The sequence below is a fragment of the Peromyscus leucopus genome, chromosome X, assembly GCF_004664715.2.
Source record: "Peromyscus leucopus breed LL Stock chromosome X, UCI_PerLeu_2.1, whole genome shotgun sequence".
Lineage (NCBI taxonomy): Eukaryota > Metazoa > Chordata > Mammalia > Rodentia > Cricetidae > Peromyscus > Peromyscus leucopus.
The window spans coordinates 33,086,969-33,113,125 of NC_051083.1; the positions used below are offsets into that span (position 1 = coordinate 33,086,969).

At 37.2% G+C, this 26,157-nt stretch overlaps 1 protein-coding gene across 4 annotated transcripts in view; it reads left to right on the plus strand.

Moving 5' to 3' along the window:
* The window catches only part of Cdkl5 (cyclin dependent kinase like 5), a 177,018-nt gene that overhangs the window by 41,754 nt on the left and 109,107 nt on the right, over nt 1-26,157 (plus strand). For all 4 annotated transcript variants that reach the window (XM_028873263.2, XM_028873262.2, XM_028873264.2 and 1 more), the window contains 2 exons: nt 17,054-17,265; nt 20,817-20,851. In XM_028873263.2, the coding sequence (XP_028729096.1) occupies nt 17,202-17,265; nt 20,817-20,851 (99 nt within the window). In that variant the 5' untranslated portion in view covers nt 17,054-17,201. The remainder of the gene's footprint in view (nt 1-17,053; nt 17,266-20,816; nt 20,852-26,157) is intronic.

Genomic DNA, 26,157 nt, shown 5'->3' on the forward strand with positions numbered 1-26,157 from the left:
TTGGAGGAGTTGACAGGTTTCTCTTTCTGTCAGTATTTAAATGTTGACTGTGTCACCTTGCTGTTACCCTGCTGTCTCCTTTTCATCCCTCCCTCCTTCATTTCCTCCCTCCCTTCTTTGACATGGTCTTGCTGTGTGGCCCCAGATGGCTTGGAACTTATTATATAGACAGGTTGGCCTTAAACATGGGGTGATTCCCCCTGCTTTCAGCATCCTAGAGTGCTAGGATTCGACATGTGCTACCAAGTCTTTTTTTTTTTTTTTTTTTTTTTTTTTTTTGCTACCAAGTCTTGATTTCTAATATTCCTAACCAGAAACGAGCTCTTAACCTTGCTGGGGGCACCTTGTGTGTGACTAGTTGCTTTTCCTTTTATCATTTTCTGTTTTTCAGTACTTCAAGTATGTGCCTTGGTGTGGATCTTCTATCCCATTTGAACTTTGTTGAGGTTCTTGGATTTGTCTTAGTTACTGTTCTGTTGCTGTGAAGAGAGACCATGGCACTCATGCTCTGGCGCAGTAGCTGGCATGGCTAGAGTGTTTAAACAAATATCTAAGATTTTTTGTAACATGGCCAGAATAATGCTTAAAACAAATATCTGGGATTTTTGCAGTCCAGTGAAGTTGACACATACAATTGACTAACAGAGTATAGTCAAAGATAGCCCGTAATTTCTGAGGTTTGCTTATTTTTCGTCCTTACTTCATCCTTATCCATAGGCAGAGAGGCAGAAAGGAGAGAAGGAGAGAGAGGAGAGAAAACTGGGCCTGGCATGGGCTTTTGAAAACTCAAAGCCCACCCCCAGTAACACTAGTCCAACAAGGCCACACCTCCCAATCCTCCAATATTACTCCTCCCTGGTGACTAAGCATTCAAATAGAGAGCCTATGGGGACCATTCTTTTTCACACCACCAAAGGTGTGTAGGCAAATGTTAAATTTTGTGAAATTCTCCATCTCCTTTCTTCAATATATTTTTTCTGTTTATTTCTTCCGGCATCACATAATATATAAGTTATATGTATCAGTTTAGTCTTTATAGAGAAAAAGAGCCAGTAGGGTGTGTATAGGTGGAAGTATAACTTTTAAAAGAAGGAATTAAATATGTGATTTTGGAAGCCTAGCAGTCTCAAGATTTATAGTATGAAAGACCAAAAACCAGACTAGCTAATGATATTAAAGTTCATTTTAGTCTAGAATTAGAAGACCCATGTTCCTTGATACTTGATGATCCAACTGTCAGAATTCTTTCTTACCTAATTAGCTTTTTATTCTATTTATGCCTTCAATAGACTAAATAAGATGTGCCCATGTTTGGGAATGCCGTCTGCTTTCTAAATAAATGTGTGTGTGTGTGTGTGTGTGTGTGTGTGTGTGTGTACACATTATATACAGGCTGAACATATATATTAATCTCCTCCAGAAAATCTTTACTGATATGGCCAGAATAGTGTTTAAACAAATATCTGGGATTTTGTGGTCCAGTGAAGTTGACACATACAATTGATAATGCAGTGGACTCCAAGATAGCCCATGTTTTTCTGAGGTCTGCTCATTTTTCTTCATTCTGTTTTCTTCTTCAGATTGCATAATCTTTGTCAGTACAGTTTCCAAGTTCACTGATTCTTCTGCCAGCTAAAATATGTGGAGCGTTATCTTTAGTGAGTTTTTAAAATAGTTAAGTCCAAAATTTAGGATAGTTTTCAGTTTAAAGAAATATATCAAAATAGTAGAGTTCCCATACACTTCTCAACCATTACCATCTTACATTAGTAGTATATATTAATTGTAATTTATAAACCATTATTGGCAGTGATTATTGATGTTGCTAATAAAGTTCCCAGACTTCATTCAGATCTCCTCATTTGTAATGTGACCTGAGAATTCAGGAGAGGTGATAGTCAAATCCCATTAAAAAAATTGCTAGCATTTGTATAAAACTCAACCTCTCTGTCTATTAAAGGAAGACATTGGAATTCCGTTCTGATTTTTAAATTTATATATATATATATATATATATATATATATATATATATATATATAGTATGTGTGGGCACATGTGTATATGGAAGAGGGAGGACAACGCCTGGAAATTGATTCTCCTCTCTCAGCATGTGGGTTCCAGAGATTGAACTCCATTTGTCAGTGTGGCAGCAAGAAATGCCTTCACCTGCTGAGTCAGCTCACTGTCCTTCCTGTTGCATACATTGGATGGTGCCCAGTTCATAAATAACTAATAATTAAGTGACAATGAAGTAATAAGAGTAAATTATAACTTCTCTGCTCTGCACAATTAGAAATTGTTCTCTCAAAACCTAATTTCTTTCTTTATTAAGTTTCTTAAGTTTTATTAATTCCAGTGGTTTAAAAAAAAGGGCAAAAGGCTATAAATTCTTACCCTTGGCTCTTACAGGGTTTTCTTCATATACTTATTTAAATGTTTATTTTTTATCTACATATCTATTTCCCTTAGGCAAATTATAATTTCCTAAAAGGTAGATATCATATCCCAGAGCTTAGTCCATACATATAAAATAGGCACTAAATTAAAAGAAATACACCACAAAATATTAAGAAATATATTAAAAATTTCCAAGGTTTTGTCATAGGGTAGATAGTTCTTAGTTTCATTATCCTTCTTACCAAAACTCTCTGAAGTGCTCAAAAAATTCCATTTCAGCTCTTTTCTGCCTGCTAACTGAAGAAATTAATAACAGCCCATATTTATGAAAGAATGATAAAATCAAAGAAAAGTAACAGGCTTGGAATAAGCTATTTTAACAATTTGTATATAAGAATTGACCATGCATGTTTATAATAACAGTAACTAGTAGGGAATAAAGTTGTAAATAATATTACTCTCCATGTAGATCATCCATAATACATTTTACAGTTGCACAAATTTAATATTTGTGATTTTAATTCCATGCAGAAAATATTGTAAAGCCCTTCGAAATACCAACCATCCCTTTCCTGTTCAGGGACTCACAGAATCTGAAAGCTGGAACAAATCCTATACATTCCTTCCAACAATGAGGAAAGAGAGTTCACCTGCCGGTCTTATAGTCAGCTTTTGAGAGGGTACTTCATATCAGAGTAGATGAAGCACGGCACAGCTTCCTGATGACCATGGAGCCTGTGTCTCATCATGGCATCATCATTTTTCTCAAAATAACTCCTACTTTACTTAACCATAGACGCAAGAGTCTGTCCCTTAAAAGACCCACACACATTCCAAATGTAAATACTATCTTATCTGCTGTTTCAGTTAGTCAGGTTAGCATAGCCTAATAATTTTAAATACCACAAGTGACTCTTTAGTTTCCTCACGTTGATATGTCTCCCCTGGAAGATGAAACATCATTATTTCAACAATTGAAGACGTATGAAGATGACGAACAGTCAGTCCCCACGCATTGCTTGCTGGCTCAAACTCTTCCTAACAGGGCTCCTCTTTCTATTCTTCAGAGAGTACTGACAAATCTGAGTGCCATCCATCACCAATTATGTGACCAAAACCAAGTCTTTTTTTGTTTTTTACCTCTTTCAGCCTGTTTTTTCATTCACTAAGAGGCAATAATAGTATCTGTACATAGGCTAATAAGGAAGATTGAGGTTATATACATAAAACCTCTGATGCATGATAGCCATATAAAAAAGCACAGTTGTTAGCATTAATTGGCTACAGTAAATGACAGAAATAAAGCAAACATTTCCATAAAATGGGATTTATCATCTTTTGGTTTTGGGGAACAGGGTTTCTCTGTGTAGCTCTGGCTGTCCTGGAGCTCACTCTGTAGACCAGGCTGTTCTTGAACTCACAGAGATCTACCTGCCTCTGCCTCCCCACTGCTGGGATTAAAGGCTTGCACCACTACTTCCTGGCTGGATATATCTCTTAATTAGAAGTTTGCACTTATAGGAGTTTCCCAAATGACACAAATAATTTTTTAAGACCCCCAAAGACAAAACAAAACGTTAAACCCAAGCAGTATTTTAGTCTTGCCACTTCTGTTACTCATTAAATTATTTATAAGGCACTGTTATTAAATTGAACAACATTGAAACATTTGCACCTGGAGAGATGATGGCTCAGTGGTTAAGAACACTTACTAGTCTTCCAGATGACCTGGGTTTGATTCCCAGCACCCACATAGTATTTCACAGTTGAGTACAATGTTAATGTTTCATTCCTCATTTCTGTATCATCACCCCCACTGCATGCATGTGTGTAAACAGATGTGCACATGTGTGTATGTGTGGAGGCCAGAGGCCAGCCTCCAGTGTCATTAGTGCCATCCACATTTTTTTTTATTGAGATAGAATCTCTCATTGGCCTGGAATCTGTCAAATTTTTCAGATCTTGTAGATCTTGCATTTCCAAGGCAATCAGTTTACTGACTAAGCCTCACCAAACTAAAACAAACAAACACTACTTTATGTGTAAAGGTGTTTTGCCCACTTTTATATCTATGCACAAGTGTGCAGTGCTTATGGAGGCAGGAAGAGGATGTTGAATCGCCCGGAATTAGAATGATAGATGGTTTTGAACAGCCAATGCTCTAAGTTCTTAAATGACTTGTTTTGGAGTGTCTAGCTTGGTGAAGAGGTTCTAAGAACACAGAAGTTCTAAGAGGAGGCATGCCCTGAGAAGTCATGGAAGCTCGGCAGTCCCCTGCCTCACAATCCTTGCCCTGTGAAGACCTTCCTTCAGGCTGTTTCATGGTCATAAGTAACATCTTTTTGAGTTCTTGAACAAAGTTTGAACCCAAGGAGAAGGTGTGGAAACCCCTGAATTTGTAGTCCTGTCTTATAACCAGTCTGGGGCCAGAGACTTGTGGCTGGTGTTTGAAATGGGGCAGTCTTGTTGGGTTGAGTTGTATGGTAGCTGGTTGGTGTTAGAATCAGAGAACCGGTATCAGATGCTTCGGGAAAAGATGCCCCACAGATACACACAGCTGGGAAAGCCCCACAGGTCAGCCCGCACAGGTATCTCTGGTTTACAAATGAAAACAAACTCAAGCTCCTGGAGATTGCTCAGCTCCACATCAAGCTGGTGTGTGGGAGGATGGAAACTCCAGACTGCTCTTAGTCTTGTTTTGGCCTTTCTTGAAATTGTAATCTGCTTGAAGGAAAGAAGCGATCTTTTCTTTTCCTTAGGTTTTATCTTTTGAATTTGATTGCTTACATCATTTATTAGTCTGAAAGAAATTGCTTGTCCTTTTTACTATTATTTGTTCAAAGTAATTTTACTTACCCTTCTAAAGTTAGCAGCACAGACAGCTGAGGAAGTGTAAGTTTTTTTTGCTTGATTTTCTTCAGTTTTTAAAAAATAGGGCACAAGTATCTTAAAGAAAAAATAACTTTCAGTTGATTTGGAAAATATCCCAGGCTTCCTCTCGATGTCTCGCAAAATTGCTGCTGTCTAGTTATTATTGCCACTTGTTTTTCATCTTTAATGTAAGTGACCCTCACAGGGCTAGCTTAATCACCAGCTATTTGGCTGGTAGTATTCTATTTATTCTGGTTTTGCTGTTTTTCTGAAGCATTCTGAAAGGTAATCACCCCTTTCTTTTCCTTGTTTTAAAGTGAATTGTTCTCAATAGCTCCACAGATTTACCTTGTAAGTGATTTAGGATCATAATGAAAAGAGGTGGGGGGGTGGGTAGGCTTTATAGGTTTCATATTGGTCCTTTATGAACTGATATTTATTATTTGAGAATTTTAGTAGTCATTCTCTGTTTGTAAGGCTCCAAGAGCTGGGGAATGAATTTATGGACTTGAAAACAAGAGGGAACCTCAGAGATCATCTAGCAGAGGGGCCTTAGATTTCAACTAGCAGATTAAAATTAGTCAAGGTCAAGCATAAATCTGATCATTTGTCTTAATGAGAGAAATCCAGGTTTCAGAATGTATCATGTAATTTCCAGTGTATGATTTCAAGGACCAGGAGTGTGAAGATTAGATGAGAATGTCAGTTTGTCAATGTATTAACACTGTAGCCTGGAAGCTTTCAGAGTTTCCCATGTTATTGATTTTGAAATTGTATGGTATCTTCAGGACTAGTAACTTCTGCTGTGTAGTTTGAAAAGATTTTAGTGTGTGTGTGTGTGTGTGTGTGTGTGTGTGTGTGTGTGTGTGTATGTTGCTGATTGATTGATTGAACCCAGGGCCTCCACACATGTTAAGCAAGTAGCTCTACTGAGCTATGTCCCCAACCTCATTCTCTTGTTTTCGCCAACAGTGCTGCAGTGATTAATGTATGTGTGCATCATATGTGTGTGTGTGTGTGGACATTTCTGAGGACAGACTCCCAGAAATGTTATTGCTATGTCAAAATGTTTGTCTTTAATTTGAAAGATTTTGTCAAAAACTGTGTCACTATAGTTTCCTACTAGTATTGAATAAACACGCTTCATTTCCTCAGGTTCTCAACAGTATGGTCTGTTTATTCTCAGTTGTTGCCAATCTGAAGAATCATCTCTCAGTGTGATTAGTTTTACATGTGTGTATTTATTTATCTATTGTGTGTGTGTACATGCACATACACAGAGAGGGGAGCGGACAGCTGTTGGGTTTGACCCCTAGGACCCTCTCAGTTTGTCAATCTTAGCAGCAAGCCCCTTTGCCCACTGAGCTCTTTCATGGCTCTGATTTTCAGTTTTTTATATATTTACAGCCACATAACATTTTATATATTGAAGAGCCAGTTTCCTTTTCTTTTCTGTGCCGATTCATTTCTTTATTGTTTTAATTGATCTTAAACTTTTATTTTATTTATTTACTTATTTATTTATTTGTTTGTTTGTTTTTGTGTGTGTGTGTTCATGCATGTGCATGTAGAAATCAGAGGGGAACTTTCGGTAGCTGGCCCTGTCCTACTCTGTGGGTTCTAGAGATTAAACTCAAATGGAGGTTGAGTTTAGGTCAGTAGACTTAACAGCTAGTGCCTTTACCTGCAGAGCCATCTCCCAGGCTCAGCATTAGCTGCTCACTAATTGGTTAGCCAGTACTGAATGGTCAGCCCGGAAAACAGACATACAAGCATACAAGTCTAAAACATTATACAGACTCAACAGGTTGTATTTATGTATTTAGGAGTGTGTGTGTGTGTGTGTGTGTGTGTGTGTGTGTGTGTGTGTAACGACAATGAAATCTTTTGTTGTTGTTGTTTTTTTTTTTTTTTTTGGTTTTCGTTTTCGAGACAGGGTTTCTCAGTGTAAAAGCCCTGGCTGTCCTGGAACTCATTCTGTAGCCCAGGCTGGCCTCACAGAGATCCACCTGCCTCTGGCTTCTGAGTGCTGGGATTAAAGGTATGCTGCTGCACCACCACCACCACCACCACCACCACCACCACCACCACCACCACCAAGCTTCCTTAGGTTATTTGTTTGGTTTTTATTTTTTGTTCTGTTTTGTTTTGTTTTCTTGGAGTAGGTGGCACAGTAACTTGTATCACATTTTCTTATGCATACCAATTTTACCAATCTAGAGAATTCCCAGCTTTGTAAATTTTTTTTTCAAATTTGGTTATTTAGGATTTGGAATTCAGAATCTTATTACTTCATTCTAACCTTGCTAAAATTGATCTTTACATTTTTATATAGGTACCTTCAAAAATAATTGTGACTTGTAAGATCTTAATTGGTCGGTATAGTATTATATAGTATTAGTATAGTCTCTGAGTCTCTCCTGCCCTATCTTAGCTCTTTCTTTTTATCTGATCCACCTTCTTCAGAAGGGCTTGGAGTTTAGTAGGATTGATTTGCTGAGAAAATGAGGATCAAATTGGTAATGGATTATTGCATTTCCTTCCTTGTAGAAAGATTGTAAAGGACAAAGCAAGATACATGTTTATTAGTTTGAAATTTTTATTCTAGCAAGTTATGTGTAACTCATGCTTACCAAGTATCTATTTGATTTAATAATAGGAACTGAATTTTAGAGTGTAGATTAATAAATCAAATTACTTCCTGCTATTGAGAGAGTAAAGCAGACTGGAAACCCTATTAGTTGAGGGTCAGATGGTCCTGTCTAAGAAGAAAACTAAATAGAGTGCATTATCCTTTTCCCATTTAGATGTGAAAAGTCCCCACAAGCAGGTAATTAGAATGGTTTTCACAGGGTTGTGTTTTCTGTAGAAATGGTTTCCTTCTATCCGTGGATCCTGAGTTTTAGGATGCTTTCAAATCATTTGAAGTCTTCTATTATAACAAATTTAGTCATGTACCAAATTTATTCCTGTGCAATCTTCAGTGACAAAATGGTTTCCTCATTTGTATGTATAAAAACAATGCCAGGAACAAAAACAAAATTCATGATTCAACTGATTTTGTATTCTCTTTGAAAAGAAGAAAAGATCTGTTGAGATGAAGATTATAATTTCAGCAATGAAGGGAACATTCAAGGCCCAGGCAGCTTTTAAATTCAGCGCTTGTAATTTATGAACTAAACTCTAAGCCTTATCTTTCTGTCAGTTCTTGTTGCTTCCTTGCAAATGCAGAGAGAAGACTGTCTAATTCTAGGGCTGATGCAATAGCTCGGCGGGTAAAGGCTCTTGTCACATAAGCCTGACTCCTGAGCTTGATCCCTAGAACTCCCATGGTGGAGGCAGCGAATGGAATTCTGGAAGTTGCTGTCTGATCTCCTCACATCTACCATGACATGCATGTGAATTCTTTCTCTCTCTTTTTCTTTCACTGAATAAATAAATGTCATTTTAAATAATTCTCATTATTCTATCATTATTCTAGGTGTTATGTATTACTGTGAGCCATTTGGTTATTTGTTTATAAAGTGAATGGCTAGTAATCTAAGGTCTTTGCTTTGGAACACACTGTAGAGGACATCTAGTTCAGTGCAAGACTCCTTTCTATCGGGACAAATTGTTTACAGCCACCCCTTCCTGCCACCTGCTGGTCTCCTCTGTGCTGGTTCTGCTTTAGATAGACAGGCCTTCTCTGTTTTCCAGCTTATCAGATTCTTCTTTGTATTGCCTTGAATGCTCTTCTTACAGCCCCGTGCCCATGGCTTGCTGCTTTCCATGGAACAGAATGAGATTTCTTTTGCAGATCATTCTCAGACCACCTGTCTAAAGGACCCTTCCCTGACATCTGCCTTAACTCTAATTTTTTATAATTGTCACTCTAAATTATCGTGTTTGTTTGTTGCCCACATCCTTCTAGCTGCATGAAAGCAAGAGGCAGGCAAATGTTCCCTGGCATATCCCAAAGCCTTTGTAGCATCAGCTGGCCTATTGCAGGCATCTGACAGATATGACCAATGTAAACAGATGAATATTTACGACGGATTCTTGCCTAATCGTGTCTGAGCTGAAGTCTGTTTCTTTTTCACTTCTACCAGTAATCTTAATTCTGACTCCCTGAAATCTCCAGATCAACTCCTCCTTTCTCGACAAGTTCAGATGGGAGGTCAGTCGTTTTTCATAGAAGACAAGCTCAGTTTCTTCATTTGCTCCTCTGATGTGATTTTAGGAGTGGTCACTCTGATTTATCTATCCTTGCGGATATTTTGGCTTTGTTTCTGTATCTAGCACTAGACATAGTACAGTATGTGGAACCTAAGCCTCAGTGAGAGAAAGGACATAAGCTTTTTGTTTAAGTCATTACCGCAGTGCTCAATGGCTTATCTTTAACCAGAATTCTCTTCTGCCGCCATATAAATAGCTAAGAAACTAAAGTATATGGTGTCTTAATTAGTCATTGTGAATTCTTAAAAACATGTTTTATTATTGAATATCAGTGCATAGAAATTCCTAAAACACAAATAAACAATAGTGAATAATTATCAGTGAATTGTTAATTAAGCCAGCAATTAAGAAACAGAAATGACATCTCCAAAAGACCATCTTGGTATGTGTCTCTTCTCCATTTTACTGTTCCCCGGAGGTAATTAGCATCCTGATTTTTTAACAAACATAACCACGTATATACACACCTACTTAATGTGGTTTATAATTTAGTTTTTCAGTTTTAAAATTGCACATAAAAGAACAAATGATGTGTTGTTATTAGTTTTCTGTTGTATAACAAGTTGCCTCAAGCTTACCTCTAGAAATGACCCATATTAGCTCACAGTTCTGTGGGGCAGAAGTGTACCCTGGCTTGTTTGAGTTTTCTGTTCAGGACATTATGAGGCTACTACTCCTCTTGTATATTTTTCTTTTTGTAAATAAGTTCTCTCTATGTAGTCCCAGACTGGACTCAGGCTCAATTCTCCTGCCTCACCCTCCCCAAATGCTGGGTTTCCAGTTGTGTTCATAGTCTACCATGTTTTTTTTTTTTTTTTTTTTTTGCAAAAGTAAATTGTAACTTTGATTTCCAAGGTCCAACCTTGCCTTTTCTTAAACACTTTTAAATGTGTTTCCTATTTCAGGAATTTCTGGTATGAATGTTTTGTCTATATATGTCATATGTATTCATTTTAACTTTGAGATTGGTGCTTAGTTCATTGTAAGTTTTTGCATTTTCTGCTGTATGTATATCAGATTCTCATTTTCCTCTCTTTAAAAAAAAACAAAAACAAACACTTGTTTTGTATAGGTGTAGTTGTGTGTCACGGGTGGAGGTCAGAGGACAAGGCAATCTGCAAAAACTGGTTCTCTTCTTCCACCATGCAGGTCCTGGGGATTGAACTCAGGTCATCAGGCTTGGTGCCCAGTGCCTTTACCTGCTAATCCATCTCATTCTCTGGCTTCTGGCACTTTTGTTTTCTAAGTGTCGATTTAGCTTCTTCCCATAATTTTGGTTTTGTAATTTTTAAGTGTTATGACTTCTTGTTTGACTCACTAATGGGATTTTTGAGGAACGTATTAATTTCTAAACATATTAGTATTTCCTATTTATTTATTTATTTATTTTAGCGCTGAAGGGAGAATATCCTCTGATTTCAGCCCTCACAATTTGGATTGAATTACATTGTAGCCTAGCATGCCATCAGTTTTATAAATGTGTATGTGCTGAAGAATTAGAAAAAAAAAAAGAATTGTGTAGTTAAATTTGGTGTTTTTAGAAACCATTCATGATCTTCTGAATGCTGACACTATTCTTTTTTATTGAGTTCTTTTTGGGTTCTTCTGGTTTAATATTCTAATTTGTTGTTCCAGTTTTGTCTCTCACCCTTTGGACCATCTAGTTCTCAAAATGCAAACTGCTTGCCCTTTTTTTCTTTTGTTTTTCTACTTTAATCCTGCAGTTATTTCGTGGCTATTCTTGAACATGAATAATCCAGATCCTTGTGAGTCACTTTCTGTTTTAGTTGGGTTTTGTGGGCTTCACCTTGGATTTCTGGCCATCTTTGTTTATATTCTGTACACTGTAAACGAGAAGTAATGTATGACACTATTATGAGGTCTACATTGGTACTGTCTTCCCCCAGAAAAAAAATCCCCCCTTTCACTTTACCTAAGACAAATAGTGACACCATCAATCTGAATGTGGAACCATCTTAGTCCAGGGTATATTTAGAGGCTTTATATAGATCACTGGGATGGTATAAGGTCACAGTTCTGGTCTGTCCAAGGGCTGACGTATTGCTGGTTTCCTTTGTCCTGAGACTGTAGCTAGCTCTTTTGGGCTTCAGTTTCAAATGAGTGGTGATGTGCCAAGCTTTGTCCTTTTGAAACACCCTTGTCTTTGATTTTCATGCCCCTCTATCTGTAAGGATTTCATAAGCAGCCTGTTTTTCTTTCATTTTTTTTCTGTATCTTCAAATTCCAAAAGGGATCAAAACAGTTGAGTGGTTTGGGCTACCTCTCCAGGTTCTATTCTTTTGCCTTGAGTCGAGCCAGATACTTCTTTATAATCTTGTTACCTATTAGAGCTTTCAAGTTCTTTTTTTAAAAGTATTTTCCCCAACATTTGTATTTGTCCTCAAAGACACATTTCATCCAAGTTATATAATTTGCTGTTAACAGAAGATAAAGTGTCTTCATTTTCATACCATATTTTCTCTTTCAAGATTAATCAGTGTTACTCAGTTAAATTTGTCACCTTTTTTTTTGGCTCTATGAGTACTGGTAGTTAAAACAGATTTATTTATTTATTTTTTTTGAAACAGGGTTTCTCTGTGTAGCTTTGGAGCCTTTCTTGGAACTCACTTTGTAGCTCAGGCTGGTCTCAAACTCACAGAGATCTGCCTGCCTCTGCTTCCCCGATTGCTGGGATCAAAGGTGTGTGCCCGGCTTAAAACACAGGTTTTGACACCTATGTACGTATTCATAGGCATATTTAAATTGGGATTGTCAGTTTCCTTCCTTTGGATTACCACAGGGACTAGGCACTAACAAACCTTTCCTGGGTTTACTGCTGCCGTCCTACCTGCTTTGGGTGTTGGGTCTTCCTAGATCATTTCATTTTACCTCAGTGCCTTTGAAATGAACTAAACCCTAATTGTCCAAAAGATGTTTAGATGTTTCCTGGTTCCTTCAAACCAGCCTTCAAAAGTGAAGACTAACTCTCAGAAGCACCCTGAGCATCTTTTATCTGGGCATGATTGTTGTGCATTTCCATGTGGCTGGTTTCTTATCATTGCAATCTCAAATGTCACATTTTTAGAAAAGCTCTCCCTGTTTGAGCAGTCAGTTCAATTTTCTTCCTTTGCTACTTCTATCATTATTTGATGATAATCTTGGAGTTTTCTTCCCTTTCTACAATGAAAAGTTCTGGGGCGGGAGAAGGGTCTAGCTTTTTTATTCACTACAGCCTTGCATGTCTTTGCAATAAATCAGTTAATTACTATTGTGTCTGTCTGTATGAGACAAAAACCTGTATCAAAGGGCCGCAGCCATAGAAAGGTTGAGAACCACTGACTTAAAGAGTTGTGTTTAGATGGAAGATACATCTTTTAGTTTTTTGAAGGAAGTATAGTGAAAGGTGGTCAGTGTGGTTGGAGCCAAACAACCCCATTTGGGAACTAGTGGATGTTTTCAGAGTACAGGTGGTCAAGGTGTGTGTGCTTCAGCTTTTCCTTTTAATGATGTGGGAAGTCATTCTAAAGTTTGATGTGAGAAGTAACATGATCTGACTTAACTGTAAAAAGTTACCAAGTCCTATCAGGATTGGAAGAAATTGCAGGGATATTGTATTATTATTGATAGTACTTATTCTTTGTGTTCACATCTGTTCCATTGTCTTAATTGGCCAATCTGGTTTCAAGAGCACCTTCTTAATTTCTATAGCTCTGTTAGAACTCTCAGTATATTCTGCAGAGTATTCAGTCAGATCCTCCTGCCTAGGCCTGACTTCCATTCTTTTATTCTTTTCTCCTTATGAAAAGAAAGTATCGCTTCTACTTGTCACTCTGCTCTTGTATGTAGACTTTGAAATCTGCTTGCTTGACTTTATGAATTAACATCAAATGAATTGGCGTTTTTTTGTAGCATTGAACCATGTGAGCCTTAAAATTTGAATAATTTTTATTTATTTGGATTTTCTTTAATGCCTTTGAATAAAATTTTATACCTTTGCATTAGAGATCTTAAATATCTTTTGTCATGTAAACTCCTAAATTTTTCTTTTTGTTCTTGTAAATGTGGTCTACTATAGAACAGGCTTTTTAAAAATGGATGTTTACAACTATAATTGGTGTTTATATGGCGAAGCCTATGTTTAGTTCAGCTACCTCGTTAGGCACTTACACTTCTAACAGTTCGACAGTTATTATCATAGCCATTTTCTTTCCCTTCCTTCCCTCCCCCCATTCCTTCCTATCCTACTACAAACAATAATTCTTTTAAAAGAAAGAAATAAGTATCAACAAAGAAATTACCTTTGACACCTAGGAATCTGTAAACTTTTGAAAAATATGTGTCCCATGTAGTGTAGATAAGTAGACAGGACTCACTCTTTTAGACATGATGGTGAGAATGTAAACTGGGGCAATGTAAACTAACTCTCCCCTCCCCTCCCCTCCCCTCCCCTCCCTCCCTGTCCCTCTCCTCCCTTCTGTTCCCTCCCCTCTCCCCCTTCTTCCCTTCTGTTCCCTCCTCTCCCCTCCCCTTCTCTTCCCTCCCCATCTCCTCTCTCTCTTCCTCTCCCTTTCCATTTCCCCCATTTCTCTTTTTTCACTTTTTATTTATTATTTCTGTGTATGCATGCATGTGTGTTCAGAGGACATCCCTTGGCAGTTGATTCTTTGTTTTCATCATGTGATCTGAGGGGTTGACCTCAAGTTGCAAAGTTAAAAGTCCTTTTTCTTATCTGAGCTATCCTCAGCCCCTCTTGTTTGTTGTCCAGGCTGGCCTCCTGCTACTACCTTCTTCTGAATGCTGGGATCACCATTTCTGACTTCTTTCAATTGATAGATAATATCTGTAGTTCTCTCTTTTGAATCCCCTACACTTATCAATTTATGTGTGTGCATGTACCCTCTATTTTGCTGGGAGGCCTAGACCTAACAAGATGTTTTAATAATGTTTAAAGAATAAGTATGAAAAGGTAGAGTTCATTGTTATATTTTTCATATTTATTTTTAAAGGTTTTCTTTTTAATTGTTTTCATTGTGCATGTGAGGTGCAGTACCCCAGAAGGCTTGAAGAGGGTGCTGGATCCCTTGCAGCTGGAGTTGGAAGCACTTGTGGGCAGCCTATGTAGGTGCTGGGAACCAAACTTGGATCCTTTGCAAGAACAAAGTTCTCTGAACCACTGAGCCATCTCTTCAGCCCCAGTGTATTTAATTCACACAAAACAAAAACTATGCCTGGTAATTCACATTTAAGACCATTGGTTACGGGGTTGTGTTGTGTTTTTGTTTGTGTTTGTTTTTCTCTCTCTTTTTTTTGAGACAGAATTTTACTGTGTAGACCTGACTGGCCTTGAACACACAGAGATCCTCCTGCCTCTGCCTTTGCCTCCCGAGTGTTGTGAGTGTGCCTAGCTGTTGCAGGTTCTGTATGGTCACATATCTCTATCAGGATAAGAACATTTAAAAATCATTTAATTATGGATATTCTAATTCTTTGGAAGTTCTTTACATTTTTTATAAATATAGTTTATTTTTCACCATCATGTTTGAGAGAATACTTCTGGTCTACATATTATATGGGATATTCTTATTTTTTTAAAGTTTGAGATTCTACAGGCAACAAAAATTTTTTTAGTTTAGATTTCTTTCTTTTATAGCATTTTTTTTTTAAAACTCAGTTTGTAGAAGCAGGGCGAGTTATTCTTTTTTAAATAAAAGAACTAGAAAAACAAAGAAAAAGGCTAGAGCACTGTGTTCTATAACCTCAGTATTGTCAAACTCAGTACTGTCTAACCCAGAAGCATTTCAATTTTGTCTGTTTTGTTTCGATCTTGAACTCAATTTGACCGAGGCTAGGTATGAACTCCCAGTCCTCCTGCTTCGGCATCCTAAGTGCCAAAATGACAGTCATATACCACCACATCTGGATAGATTTAGGCTTTACATTGCTGGTAGAATTGCCACAGAAGTTGTGATGTGATGTGTTCTATTGGGAGACATATGATGTTGGTTTCTTCCATTACTTACCATACTGATTTGAGTACTTATTATGGTTGTACCTGGCAGGATTCTTCACTATTTTAATATTATACTTTGTCTTTTTGTAAGAAATAGGTTCCTTGTGGGTAGATGGTTTGAGACAAGATATATTGCTTTTCTTGTAACTTTCAACTATAAATTTTAGCATATATTGATGACACTTGCTTAAAGTAAGTATTACCAAAGTGATTGCCAAATGCAGATTTTGTAATTCAATTACTACCTTTATAATTTGTTATAAAATTTCATAAAAAGCTTTGCCTGCATTTATTTATAGAGAAATATTTTTATTTTAGTCTATAGATTATAATTTATGAATGTCTTCATTATTTTTTTTTCCTGTTGAGATATTACCCTTATGGCCAGTATGAGTCAGTTCAGCTTGGCTCCTAGTCCATTTGCTCTGCCCCCATTAAATTTTAAGCATTTCCTAATTTCTGGCTCTGTACTTCTTCTGCACTAGTCTTAAATTAGTCACTGCTCCAAAGAACCAGAAGTCCTTTCAGTAGAGTATGCACTGTGCTCAGAGCTGTTGGTGTGCCATGATTTGTAGGCTACCTCAGGGCACAGAGCTAGGGAGCATGTGTATGTGAGGACATAAACATTTACATCATTCTTTTTTTACCCTTTCACAATTGCATTTCCCTTTTGTGAAAGTAAGAAATGAAAGTCTCGGTCCAGCACGGGAAAGGTAGGACTCATAAGGCCCCTACCCTTAGCAGAGGAGCTATTGGCAGTTGATAGACACTGTCAGTTTTCTTCAGGGATGTGGCCCCGGGTAGGGAGTCTATGTCCCAGTGGATGGCGCCCTACACCTATGCACGTACTGACTACACTAACTGGACTCTGCATGTTAGTTTAAAAAAAAAAAAGGACATGAGGTTGGGACGTGGTGGTGGGTGTCCAGAAGGAGTTCAAGGTTCAGGTCTAGGGAAGCAAGGTTGTGTGTGTGTGTGTGTGTGTGTGTGTGTGTGTGTGTGTGTGTGTGTGATGTGTTAATGTGTGAAATTACCAAAGAATAAAAATAATTAAAAACAGAAACAGAGGTAGCATTAGTCTTTATATACTTACCTTTTCAGTTCTAGGATGTAGATAGGGAAGTTGCTTGTCCGCTAGGTGTGATGGCACACACCTTTAGTCTGAGCACTCCAGCCAACAGGTGTCAGAGGCACATGGGTCTCTGAGTTCCAGCCAGTGTCTCTATACATAGTGAGACACTGTTTGTTTTTAATGTTCTATCACTGTTAAAGAAAACAGTTAAGATCTAAGTGGATGAGTACAATGTTTTCATTTTTAGGTTGGAGACTTTAGGTAAAGTACCATTTTCAAAAGTTAAGTGGTCCCCCCTTAATTGTGGTCATGGTATTAATTTTAAATTATAAGAGGTTTATTTCATTTGATATTCTTTCTCCCTACCTTTTTTTTTACAGCATATGGAACATTAACATGGATTTAAAAATATTTTAAAAAGGATATAATAGGTTGAGTATTGTAACATAATGCTAACAGTGTTTCATTGTGTTTGTTCTTTCAGGAACTCACCATTGAACAAATGTATGAAAGTTCCTTGCCAAGCATTCTTCATTGGGACATTTGTTTTCCTGCTTACTGAATAACTTTTTCAAAAGTTCCTTTTTTGGTGCCATGTTCTGTGGCTTACATCAAAAGAGGAGTTTGTCTTCATGAAGATTCCTAACATTGGTAATGTGATGAATAAATTTGAGATCCTTGGGGTTGTAGGTGAAGGTAAGTTAGAATTCCACCTTTGAACTTTGGAGCATTATGTCATTTTATCCATCACCAAAAACTTTATTCGGATCCTCTTAATTTAGCATATCAATTCAGATGTGCACCTAAGGGTACAGTAGTAAAAAACAAAAAAAACAAAACAAAAAAAACTGCTCTTCCACTATCTGGTTCTTATTCTCCAAGGAAAAGCCAATAACACTTTAAAACCCATTAAAGTTTAATAGATTTTTTTTTGAGACCATGTCTCTCTGCAGCTCTGGTGTCCTGTAGACCAGGCTGACTTCAACTCAAAGAGATTCGCCTGTCTCTGCCTCCCAAGTGCTGGGATTAAAGGTGTGCGCCACCACCACCTGGCAATCAGGGATATTTTAAAATTGTCCTGATTTCATTCTTTTCACCAGCATAGTTTCCTTAGTCTATGTATTTTTGTTATATTTACATTTTAGATCATTTAAACTTATTTTAAGTAACTTACATTTTATTTGTATATGCTAACTTTGATTCACTATATGGTAAACAAATAGGTAAATAACTTCCATTTCTTGGAGAATAACAGGCCATAGTTTACAAGCTTTCAGGTATACAGTTTGGTTATATTTTTTAACATCAAGTATGCATGTTATAGTTTTAATGCTATTAATTTTTCTTCCTTGTAGTGTATAACATGATGCTTTTATGACCAGAGATACTATTGATTTGATACAGTATAATTCATTTTTCAAAAATAGAATCCTAGAAAAAGATAATTACCCTGATTTTCTTGCTTAGTCCTTTTGACTCTTAGAGATAACTTTACAGAAATTTATAAAAATTATTTTAATAGAATATCAGTGAAAATGTGGTTTCTTAACATTTATAAAAAGCAAATATTAAAAAATTTTGTATTTTACATTTTTTAAATAAAATGTGAATTTCAAAAATTTACAGAGCTCTTCAAGATTTTAATATTAGGTTGCCAAATCCCTCTCCAATAATAGAAACAATGAGAGTCTGATTATTAATAAGGTGCTTGTTTCAAGGTCTAAAGTTCAAACCACAGCAAAAAAAAATGGTCCTTCTTCCTTCACTAGTCCTTCTCTTCATTGATATTATGTAATGAAAATTCCTTCTTAATTGCTTACCTGTTTTATAAAATTTGCCAGCAAGATGGCTCAGCCAATAAAGGTGCTTGCTGCCAATCCTGAGAACTCACGCTCTGTCCCAGGACCCAGGGGTGAAAGGAGAAAACTGACTCCACGGAGTTGTCCTCTCAGCTCTACATGCACCGTGGCCTTCGTGCGCTCCCCTATATGTAAACAGATGCTTTTTCCAGTTTTAGCTTTCAAAGCTATTGCAGTTAAAGACTAATGCAGTCAAGGGAGAAGGGCATGTAGAGTGTAACAAGGTTGGAATGTTCCGAAGTTTGGGTCTGTTAATGCTAGTCTTCTTAGGTATTGGTTCAGATTAGCCAAAATCGCAATGTTATTTGTTTAAGTTATAGTCAAACATTGTTGTTTTCTTTGTAAACCGAATCAGTTGATTTTGGGGTAGGAAGTGCTTCTGTCAGGCATACATTCCTATAGCCTAGATGATGCATTTTCACCTCATAGAAAAGTTTCTGTGGATTGACTGTTTCTTGGTGATGGTGGAGCTAGTTTGGATGGTTCTAATTGCTGTTTCCATCTTAACTATGATTCTAAGATCGATGCCTCTCCACCAAAGTGAAGGAGCCACTTGAAGGTATCCTAGACTCTTAGAGACATATTTCCCAGTTTTGTCTCACTCCAGTCCACTCCCTTCTCATAGTTGCATTCCAGATTTACATGTTCGGTAACAAAAATGTTTGTGATGTTTCTTCAGAGCTCCATCATCATGTATGTTAGGTCTTGATTCTTTTTTTTTTTTTTTTTTTTTTTTGGAGACAGGGTTTCTCTGTCTGTAGTAGCCCTGGCTGTTCTGGAACTCACTCTGTAGATCAGGCTGACCCTGAATTCACAGAGATCCACCTGCCTCTGCCTCCCCAGTGCTTGGATTAGAGGCGTGGGCCACTACCACCTAGCTGTCTTGATTCTTTTAATTAGATTTTTTACATTGTAATTTTAACCTCAGTTTTCTAGGTACTTTCCTGCCAAGGTACTGTTTCTTTGTTCTGCTTCTAGCCAAGTGAGTTTACTACCTACATAATAGGATGGCTAACTCAAGAGTTAGGAAGAGATCATATCAGAATAAACCAAAAAAAGTGGGAGTTCTCGGGGCCTATGTCCATAAACTGAGCTTTTATGGTTAGAAGGGTAGAAACTTTTACTATTTAATGGGATGACTGAGGCTGGTAGTTTTGGTGTGTGTGTGTGTGTGTGTGTGTGTGTGTGTGTGTGTGTGTGTGTGTGTATGTGTATGTGTGGTACTGGACATAGGACCCAGGACCTTATGCATGGAAGGCAAGCACTCTACCACTGAACCTCACCTCTAGCTCCATATTCTATATTCATATTCATATTCATATAATATTCTACCTCTTTGGAAATCTATTGCAGTATTCTAAGCATTACGTGACTCCTAGGATAGATCTTATTTGGGTAGGCCCTACGTTTGTTTTTTTTTTTTTTTTTTTTTTTTTTGGAGACAGGGTTTCTCTGTATAGCTTTGCGCCTTTCCTGGAACTCACTTGGTAACCCAGGTGGGCCTTGAACTCACAGAGATCCACCTGCCTCTGCCTTTCGAGTACTGGGATTAAAGGCGTGCACCACCACCGCCTGGCTTATTTTTTTTCTATTTTTTTAGATTTATTTATTATGTATACAGTATTCTGTCTGCATGTATCCCTGCATGTCAGAAGAGGGCACCAGATCTCATTACAGATGGTTGTGAGCCACCATGTGGTTGCTAGGAATTGAACTCAGGTCCTCTGGAAGAACAGTCAGTGCTCTTAACCACTGAGCCATCTCTCCAGCCCCTTGAGTTGATTTTTATGTGCTTAAAAAGTCATTTTTTTTAGGTACCAAACCATGTGGCTAAACATAGATAGGAATTATGGGTTAAGTGTAAGAGCTAGTTAGTAATAAGCCTGAGCTACCGGCTGAGCATTTATAATAAAAAAAAGTCCTTTTTTTGAGATGTTATCTTGTTGTGTACCCCTGGTTGGCTTGGTACTCATTGTGTAGTCCAGGTTGGCCTCACACTGATGACAGCCATTTTGCCTCAGCCTCCCAAGTGCAGTGACTGCAATGTGCACCACTATGCCTAGTTCACACAGCCTCACAGCCCTATAATCTAATTATTTATTTATTTATTTTACCCCTTCTTACCTAAAATAACAAATGTGTGTAGTGAAGATTTCTTTTTAAAAAGAAACATTTCAAAATACTTATTGGAAGCAATGACTTGTCTATATTCTTGGTGTATAAAAAAATACTAACAGATCCATGCTCTATTTGTATGTGTCTCATGATTTTATCATTCTAGAATATTGTCATAGGTGTTGTTATTCTAACATATGCTCATAAGCAATATAAATATAGAACTATACTTTGTATGCATGTCTCTGATTGCTTACTTCTTTTTAATTATAGGAGCCTATGGAGTTGTACTTAAATGCAGACACAAGGCAAGTACATCATTTTTACAAGGAAAAATATGTATATGTATTATTTCAGCTGTTTTGAAACTAACACAATGTTCTTTATATGTGAGCATGTAATTAAAATTGTCTGGTTCAGTGGTGACTCTTAATGAAATAGAATTGATATGTGAACCCAGAGAAAAGGCAACATTTGGGATAAACATGGTCATGGTTAATGACCATTAGCTTTTTTTCAGCTACATGCTATTTTTCTAAGCCAATCTGTGTGTGAAAAGTTATATAATGGGGAGAAAGAGGTTTGATGGAAAGAAGGAAACAAGATAGTGCTATATTAAATTTATATTCAGTTACTTAGGAGCAAGGAGGAGGAGTCTTGTTGTGAGATTTTCTTTCTTTTTTTTTTTTTTTTTTTTTTTCGAGACAGGGTTTCTCTGTGTAGCTTTGCGCCTTTCCTGGAGCTCACTTGGTAGCCCAGGCTGGCCTCGAACTCACAAAGATCCGCCTGCCTCTGCCTCCCAAGTGCTGGGATTAAAGGCGTGCGCCACCACGCCCGGCTTGTTGTGAGATTTTCATGCAGACCCAGTTGACTACTTGATGGATTCCCATCTGAGATTTGAAAGGTAGTAAGTGGGTAGATGTTTGGCTATGTACTGGGATTTGGGATAATAGTATATTGTTGTGAGTACTGGCTATAGTTGATCACTCTCAAAATCAATCTTATTATAGGTTTTTGACTGCAGCAACCATAAATTATTCATAAAGTCACTTGAAGTTTCATAGCTGTTGCTTAGTGAATGCATCTCACTCAGAGACTAAATTTAAGATGGCAAGTGTTGAAATTGCAACAATTTTAAACACGTAGTTAAATGTTTTTCCATTTGAATGTATCTGCTCAAAGTATTGGTATTTGGCCTCATGTTGTTTTAATTTTAAGATCAAAGCTTTAATATTTTGTGATTTTTTTTTAGTGATACAGTTTGGGTCTGAAATGAGTTCAACTATTGGTCTCAAACATTTAATCATTTGAATCTATCATCCATAAATAATAATATATAATCTGTAAATAATGAAAGCTTTTACGTTGGCTTTTTCTTATAAATATTTGCAACCTTTTGATTTTAGAATCCATGACAGTATGGTTTTGTGGTTTACATCATAGATCTATTTTGATACAATGACTTCTCAATTCTGGAATTTGGATGTTTGTATTACTTTTATGTTGAACAGTTATCTGTAGCTCTTTGTCAGTAGCTAATCCTCAAAAGTGGAATGCTACTGGCTCTTGATTAAGGATGATTAAGAATTGAAAATAAATGCAATCAAAATAATTTAGTACCTTGAATGCCTCGTTAAGAAGTATTACTGTAGTTTGAAATTAAATAAATGGAAAGTTCTCTAATGAAATGCTCTTCTTTTAATGAGTATCCTTGAGTTATAATACATTTCTAAAGTTTAAAAAACCAGAATTCCTGTGGGGGGGTGTTATTACTTGTGAGAAACAGGGTGTTAGATTCCAAGTTAAATTTGACTCTTGTGAACGTAATACTTTTCTGCTATGGCTCTATTTTGTGCAGCATGGTAAATGAAGTTTCAGTTCTTATTTGTGGGTTTTACTTTCTTATTAATTGTTTTTTGAGACATGGTCTCCAAAATCCCAGGCCGCCCTCAAACTCACTGTGTAGGCTGGAATGGATGACATTGAACTTCTAATCTCTTGCCTCTACCACTAGAGTTCTAGAATTAACAGTTGTGTGCCACCACAGCCAGGTTATGCAGTGTTGGGGATTTGAACCCAGGGCTTCTGTGAATATGAGACAAGTACTCTATGAAGTGAGCTACATCTGTACTCAGTCCTAGTGGTGGGTTTTGAACCATAAGGAATTAGGAGATACGGACATGCCTAGCATGCATATACATACATATGTATTATTTGCTTTTCTAGTATGTTAAGTACTATAAATGTTTTCTGCTAGTCTTTTTTTATTTATTGACCTTTAGCCTTTTCTTTGTCTTTTGATTTTTTTTTCTGGGGCGGGGGAGGAGTGGTTTGAGAGAAGGTCTCATGTAGTCCAAACTGCCATCAAACTTCCTATGTAGGTTGGAACTCCTTATCTTCCTTCACTGAGGTTAGAAAGTATGCACCATCACACCCAGCAGGATGCAATTTCATTTGCAGAAGACTAAAAATAGTTTTAAAACTAACTATTTTCATATAGACCATAAGGGCAAGAAAACTATGGTATATTCATCCTTGTAATTCAAAATGCTGTACATATAGTTACTAGGAATCAGAGTTCACATTCAAAATTGGGTTTCCCAAGAGCAGAGGATGCCGTCTCCCATCCACTTTCTTTCAGGCCCATCTTGCTGATACTATTTATTATCGAAACCAAGTATATGAGCCGTGTGGCAGTGGTGGCACACGCCTTTAATGCCAGCATTTGGGAGGCAGTGCCAGGCAGATCTCTGTGAGTTCGAGGCCAGCCTGGTCTACAGAGTGAGTTCTAGGACAGGCTCTAAAGCTACACCGAGAAACCCTGTCTCAAAAAACAAAAAACAAACAAAACAAAAAACTAAAAAACAAGTATATGTAAAGACAATATTCTAACAAACAAGTAAATGGAAAGCTGAAAACAAAATACTGCAGCTGGAGGTGTAGCTCATTTGATAGAGCACTCACGTGGCATACAGGAACACCTAGGTTCAATCCACAGGATAACATAAAATAGGCATGGTGGCACACACCTGTAGTCCTGGCACTTGGGAGATGGAGGTAGGAAGATAAGGGATTCCAGGTTCAAACCAGACACTCTGGACTTGCATCTGAAATTTATCTTTTCCTGCTTTCCACTAAATGAGAGACTCAGATCAGCATTCACAGTATTGTTGTTTTTCCCTCTCATGCATCTAAAAAGATTATCACAGGATGGAAAATTTAAAGCATAAATTAGTGCCTAACTCAGAATAATATGAAACTCTTTTTAGCATCGGCAGCTGTTTAGTCGCTTGACTTGTTAGAGTATATCCTTTTCCCAGCTAAAATCAGACCTTCAAATCTATGTTCCATTATATAAAAATCGAGAATCTGATGCGCCTCATAGGATTTATGCTTTAGAATAAAATGAACAGATTACTATGGAGTTCATGTTAGAGTTAAATTATATGTGATCCTCCTTATTGTGTTCATTATATGAAAAAGAATTGCATTAATATATTTGCATATCTAACATTTTGGTGAGATGCTTAAAAATTTATGCATTACATCTATATGATTTTTTTTATACAGTAGGCCTGTTTCTTAACCATAGACCAGCTGTTGTTAGGTGTGGATATGGATATATAAAATAACCATCATAATAATGTTATATATAATTAAATAATTCATAATGCATTGTACATCTAAGCAAGTATGAAAATCATTTTAGATCTGTATACTGATAGGTTTAGAGATCAAATATTGCTTGTCTTTCTGAACATAATATGATAGGCTATTCTAGCCCAAAGGCTATAATTTTTTTTCTTCAACTATTTCTTTTTGAGATTATAATTACATCATTTCTCACCTTCTCTTTCCTCCCTTCAAGCCCTCCCATATACCCTTCCTCCTTCTCTTTCAAATTCATGGTCTCATTTTTCCTTAATTGTTTTTACATACATGTGTGTGCATGCATATATATATATGCATATATAAATATACATATAAGTGCAACCTCCTTAGTCTGTATAATATTTATTGTATGTATGTTTTCAGGGCTAACCATTTAGTACCGAGTAACCAATTGGTATGCTCTTCTCTAGACTCCAGCACCTAAGGTTCTTATAGGTGACTTATAGGAGACTATACTTGCTTGCTTGCTTGATTGATTGTGGTGTGGTACAACAGGGTATACATGTGGAAGTCAGAGGACAATTTTCAGGAGTGGGTTTTCTCTTTCTACCACATGGGTTCTGGGGATTAAACTCAGGTTTTGGTGGCAAGTACTTTTACATACTGTGCTATCTCACACTCTGAAGATTCTGCTCAATTAAAAATACATAGCTTGTGCTTTTTTGATAGCTTCTGTTTATTGTTATGTATACACATTTGCATGTATCCAAAAAGGTCTTAGCAATGACTAAGCTTCTGTTTATAATGCCTTATGACTACTCATATTCGTAAGATACACTGTTTTTAACCTTTACCCTACACAGATACCTTGGTGATTACAAACCTGTACTTCCAGTTCCAAGGGCAGGCATCAGACCCTTCTAGACTCTGGGCACCTGCATTCATACACACACACACATACACACACACACACACACACACACACAATTTAAAATAAATTGAAAGATGTTAAAAATAAATCCAGTAGTAGATAGCACATATTAAGCACTGTCATGTATTAGACACTCTGCAGATATTTCAATCTCCACAACAGTTCTGTTCTTATCCTCATTTTACAGGTTAGGAACCAGTACTAAGTGGACCATAGGAAGTCCATGATCACTGATCTGGGAAGTGGTGAAGCCAGGCTTTGTCCTGCCTCTAGAAGTAGCTAACTTGAGAGGGAAATGGAGATTTGAAATGCTCACGTGAGGGAGTGCTGAGCTGAATGAATGGGCTGTTGAAATTGGCAAGACTAAAGGAAACTAGGAAGGAAGGAAGGGATTGAAAGACAGTATTCATCAGTAGTATAAAAGTTATAGGAGGACCTATGATGAGGAGGATTGAGAGGTGACCAAGTCCATGTATTGCAATGAGCCATTTATTACATAACCTCTAAGTGAAATTGCCACAAGATTTTTTTTTCTGTTTTTCTTTTCTTTCCTTTTTATTTTTTAGTAGATAGACAATCTAGAATGTGCCATTTTTCTCCTTTGAGTATTGAAAAATTAAAGTTGTGGTAGGCAGTATAGAATTGATTAAATGTTCACTCGTTGTGCTGGCTAGTGTCAACTTGACACAAGCTGGAATCATCTGAGAGGAGGGAGCCTCAATTAAAATTTCTCTATAACATCGGGGCTGAAGACAAGTTTGTAAGGCATTTTCTTGATTGATGGTTAATGTGTGAGGGCCCAGCTCACTGTAGGTGGTGCCATCCCTGGGCTGGTGGTCCTGGGTTCTGTGGTTTCTTGTAGAACAAGAAAGCAGGCTGGGCAAGCCAGTAAGCAGCTCCCCTCCACAGCTTCTGCATCAGCTCCTGCCTCTGAGTTTCCACCCTCACTGCTTTTGATGATGAACTGTTATATGGAACTGTGAATGAAATAAACTCTTTCCTTCCTCATACTGTTTTTGGCCATGAAAGACATAGTAACCTCATTAAGTCACTAGTAACAAATACCTTTAT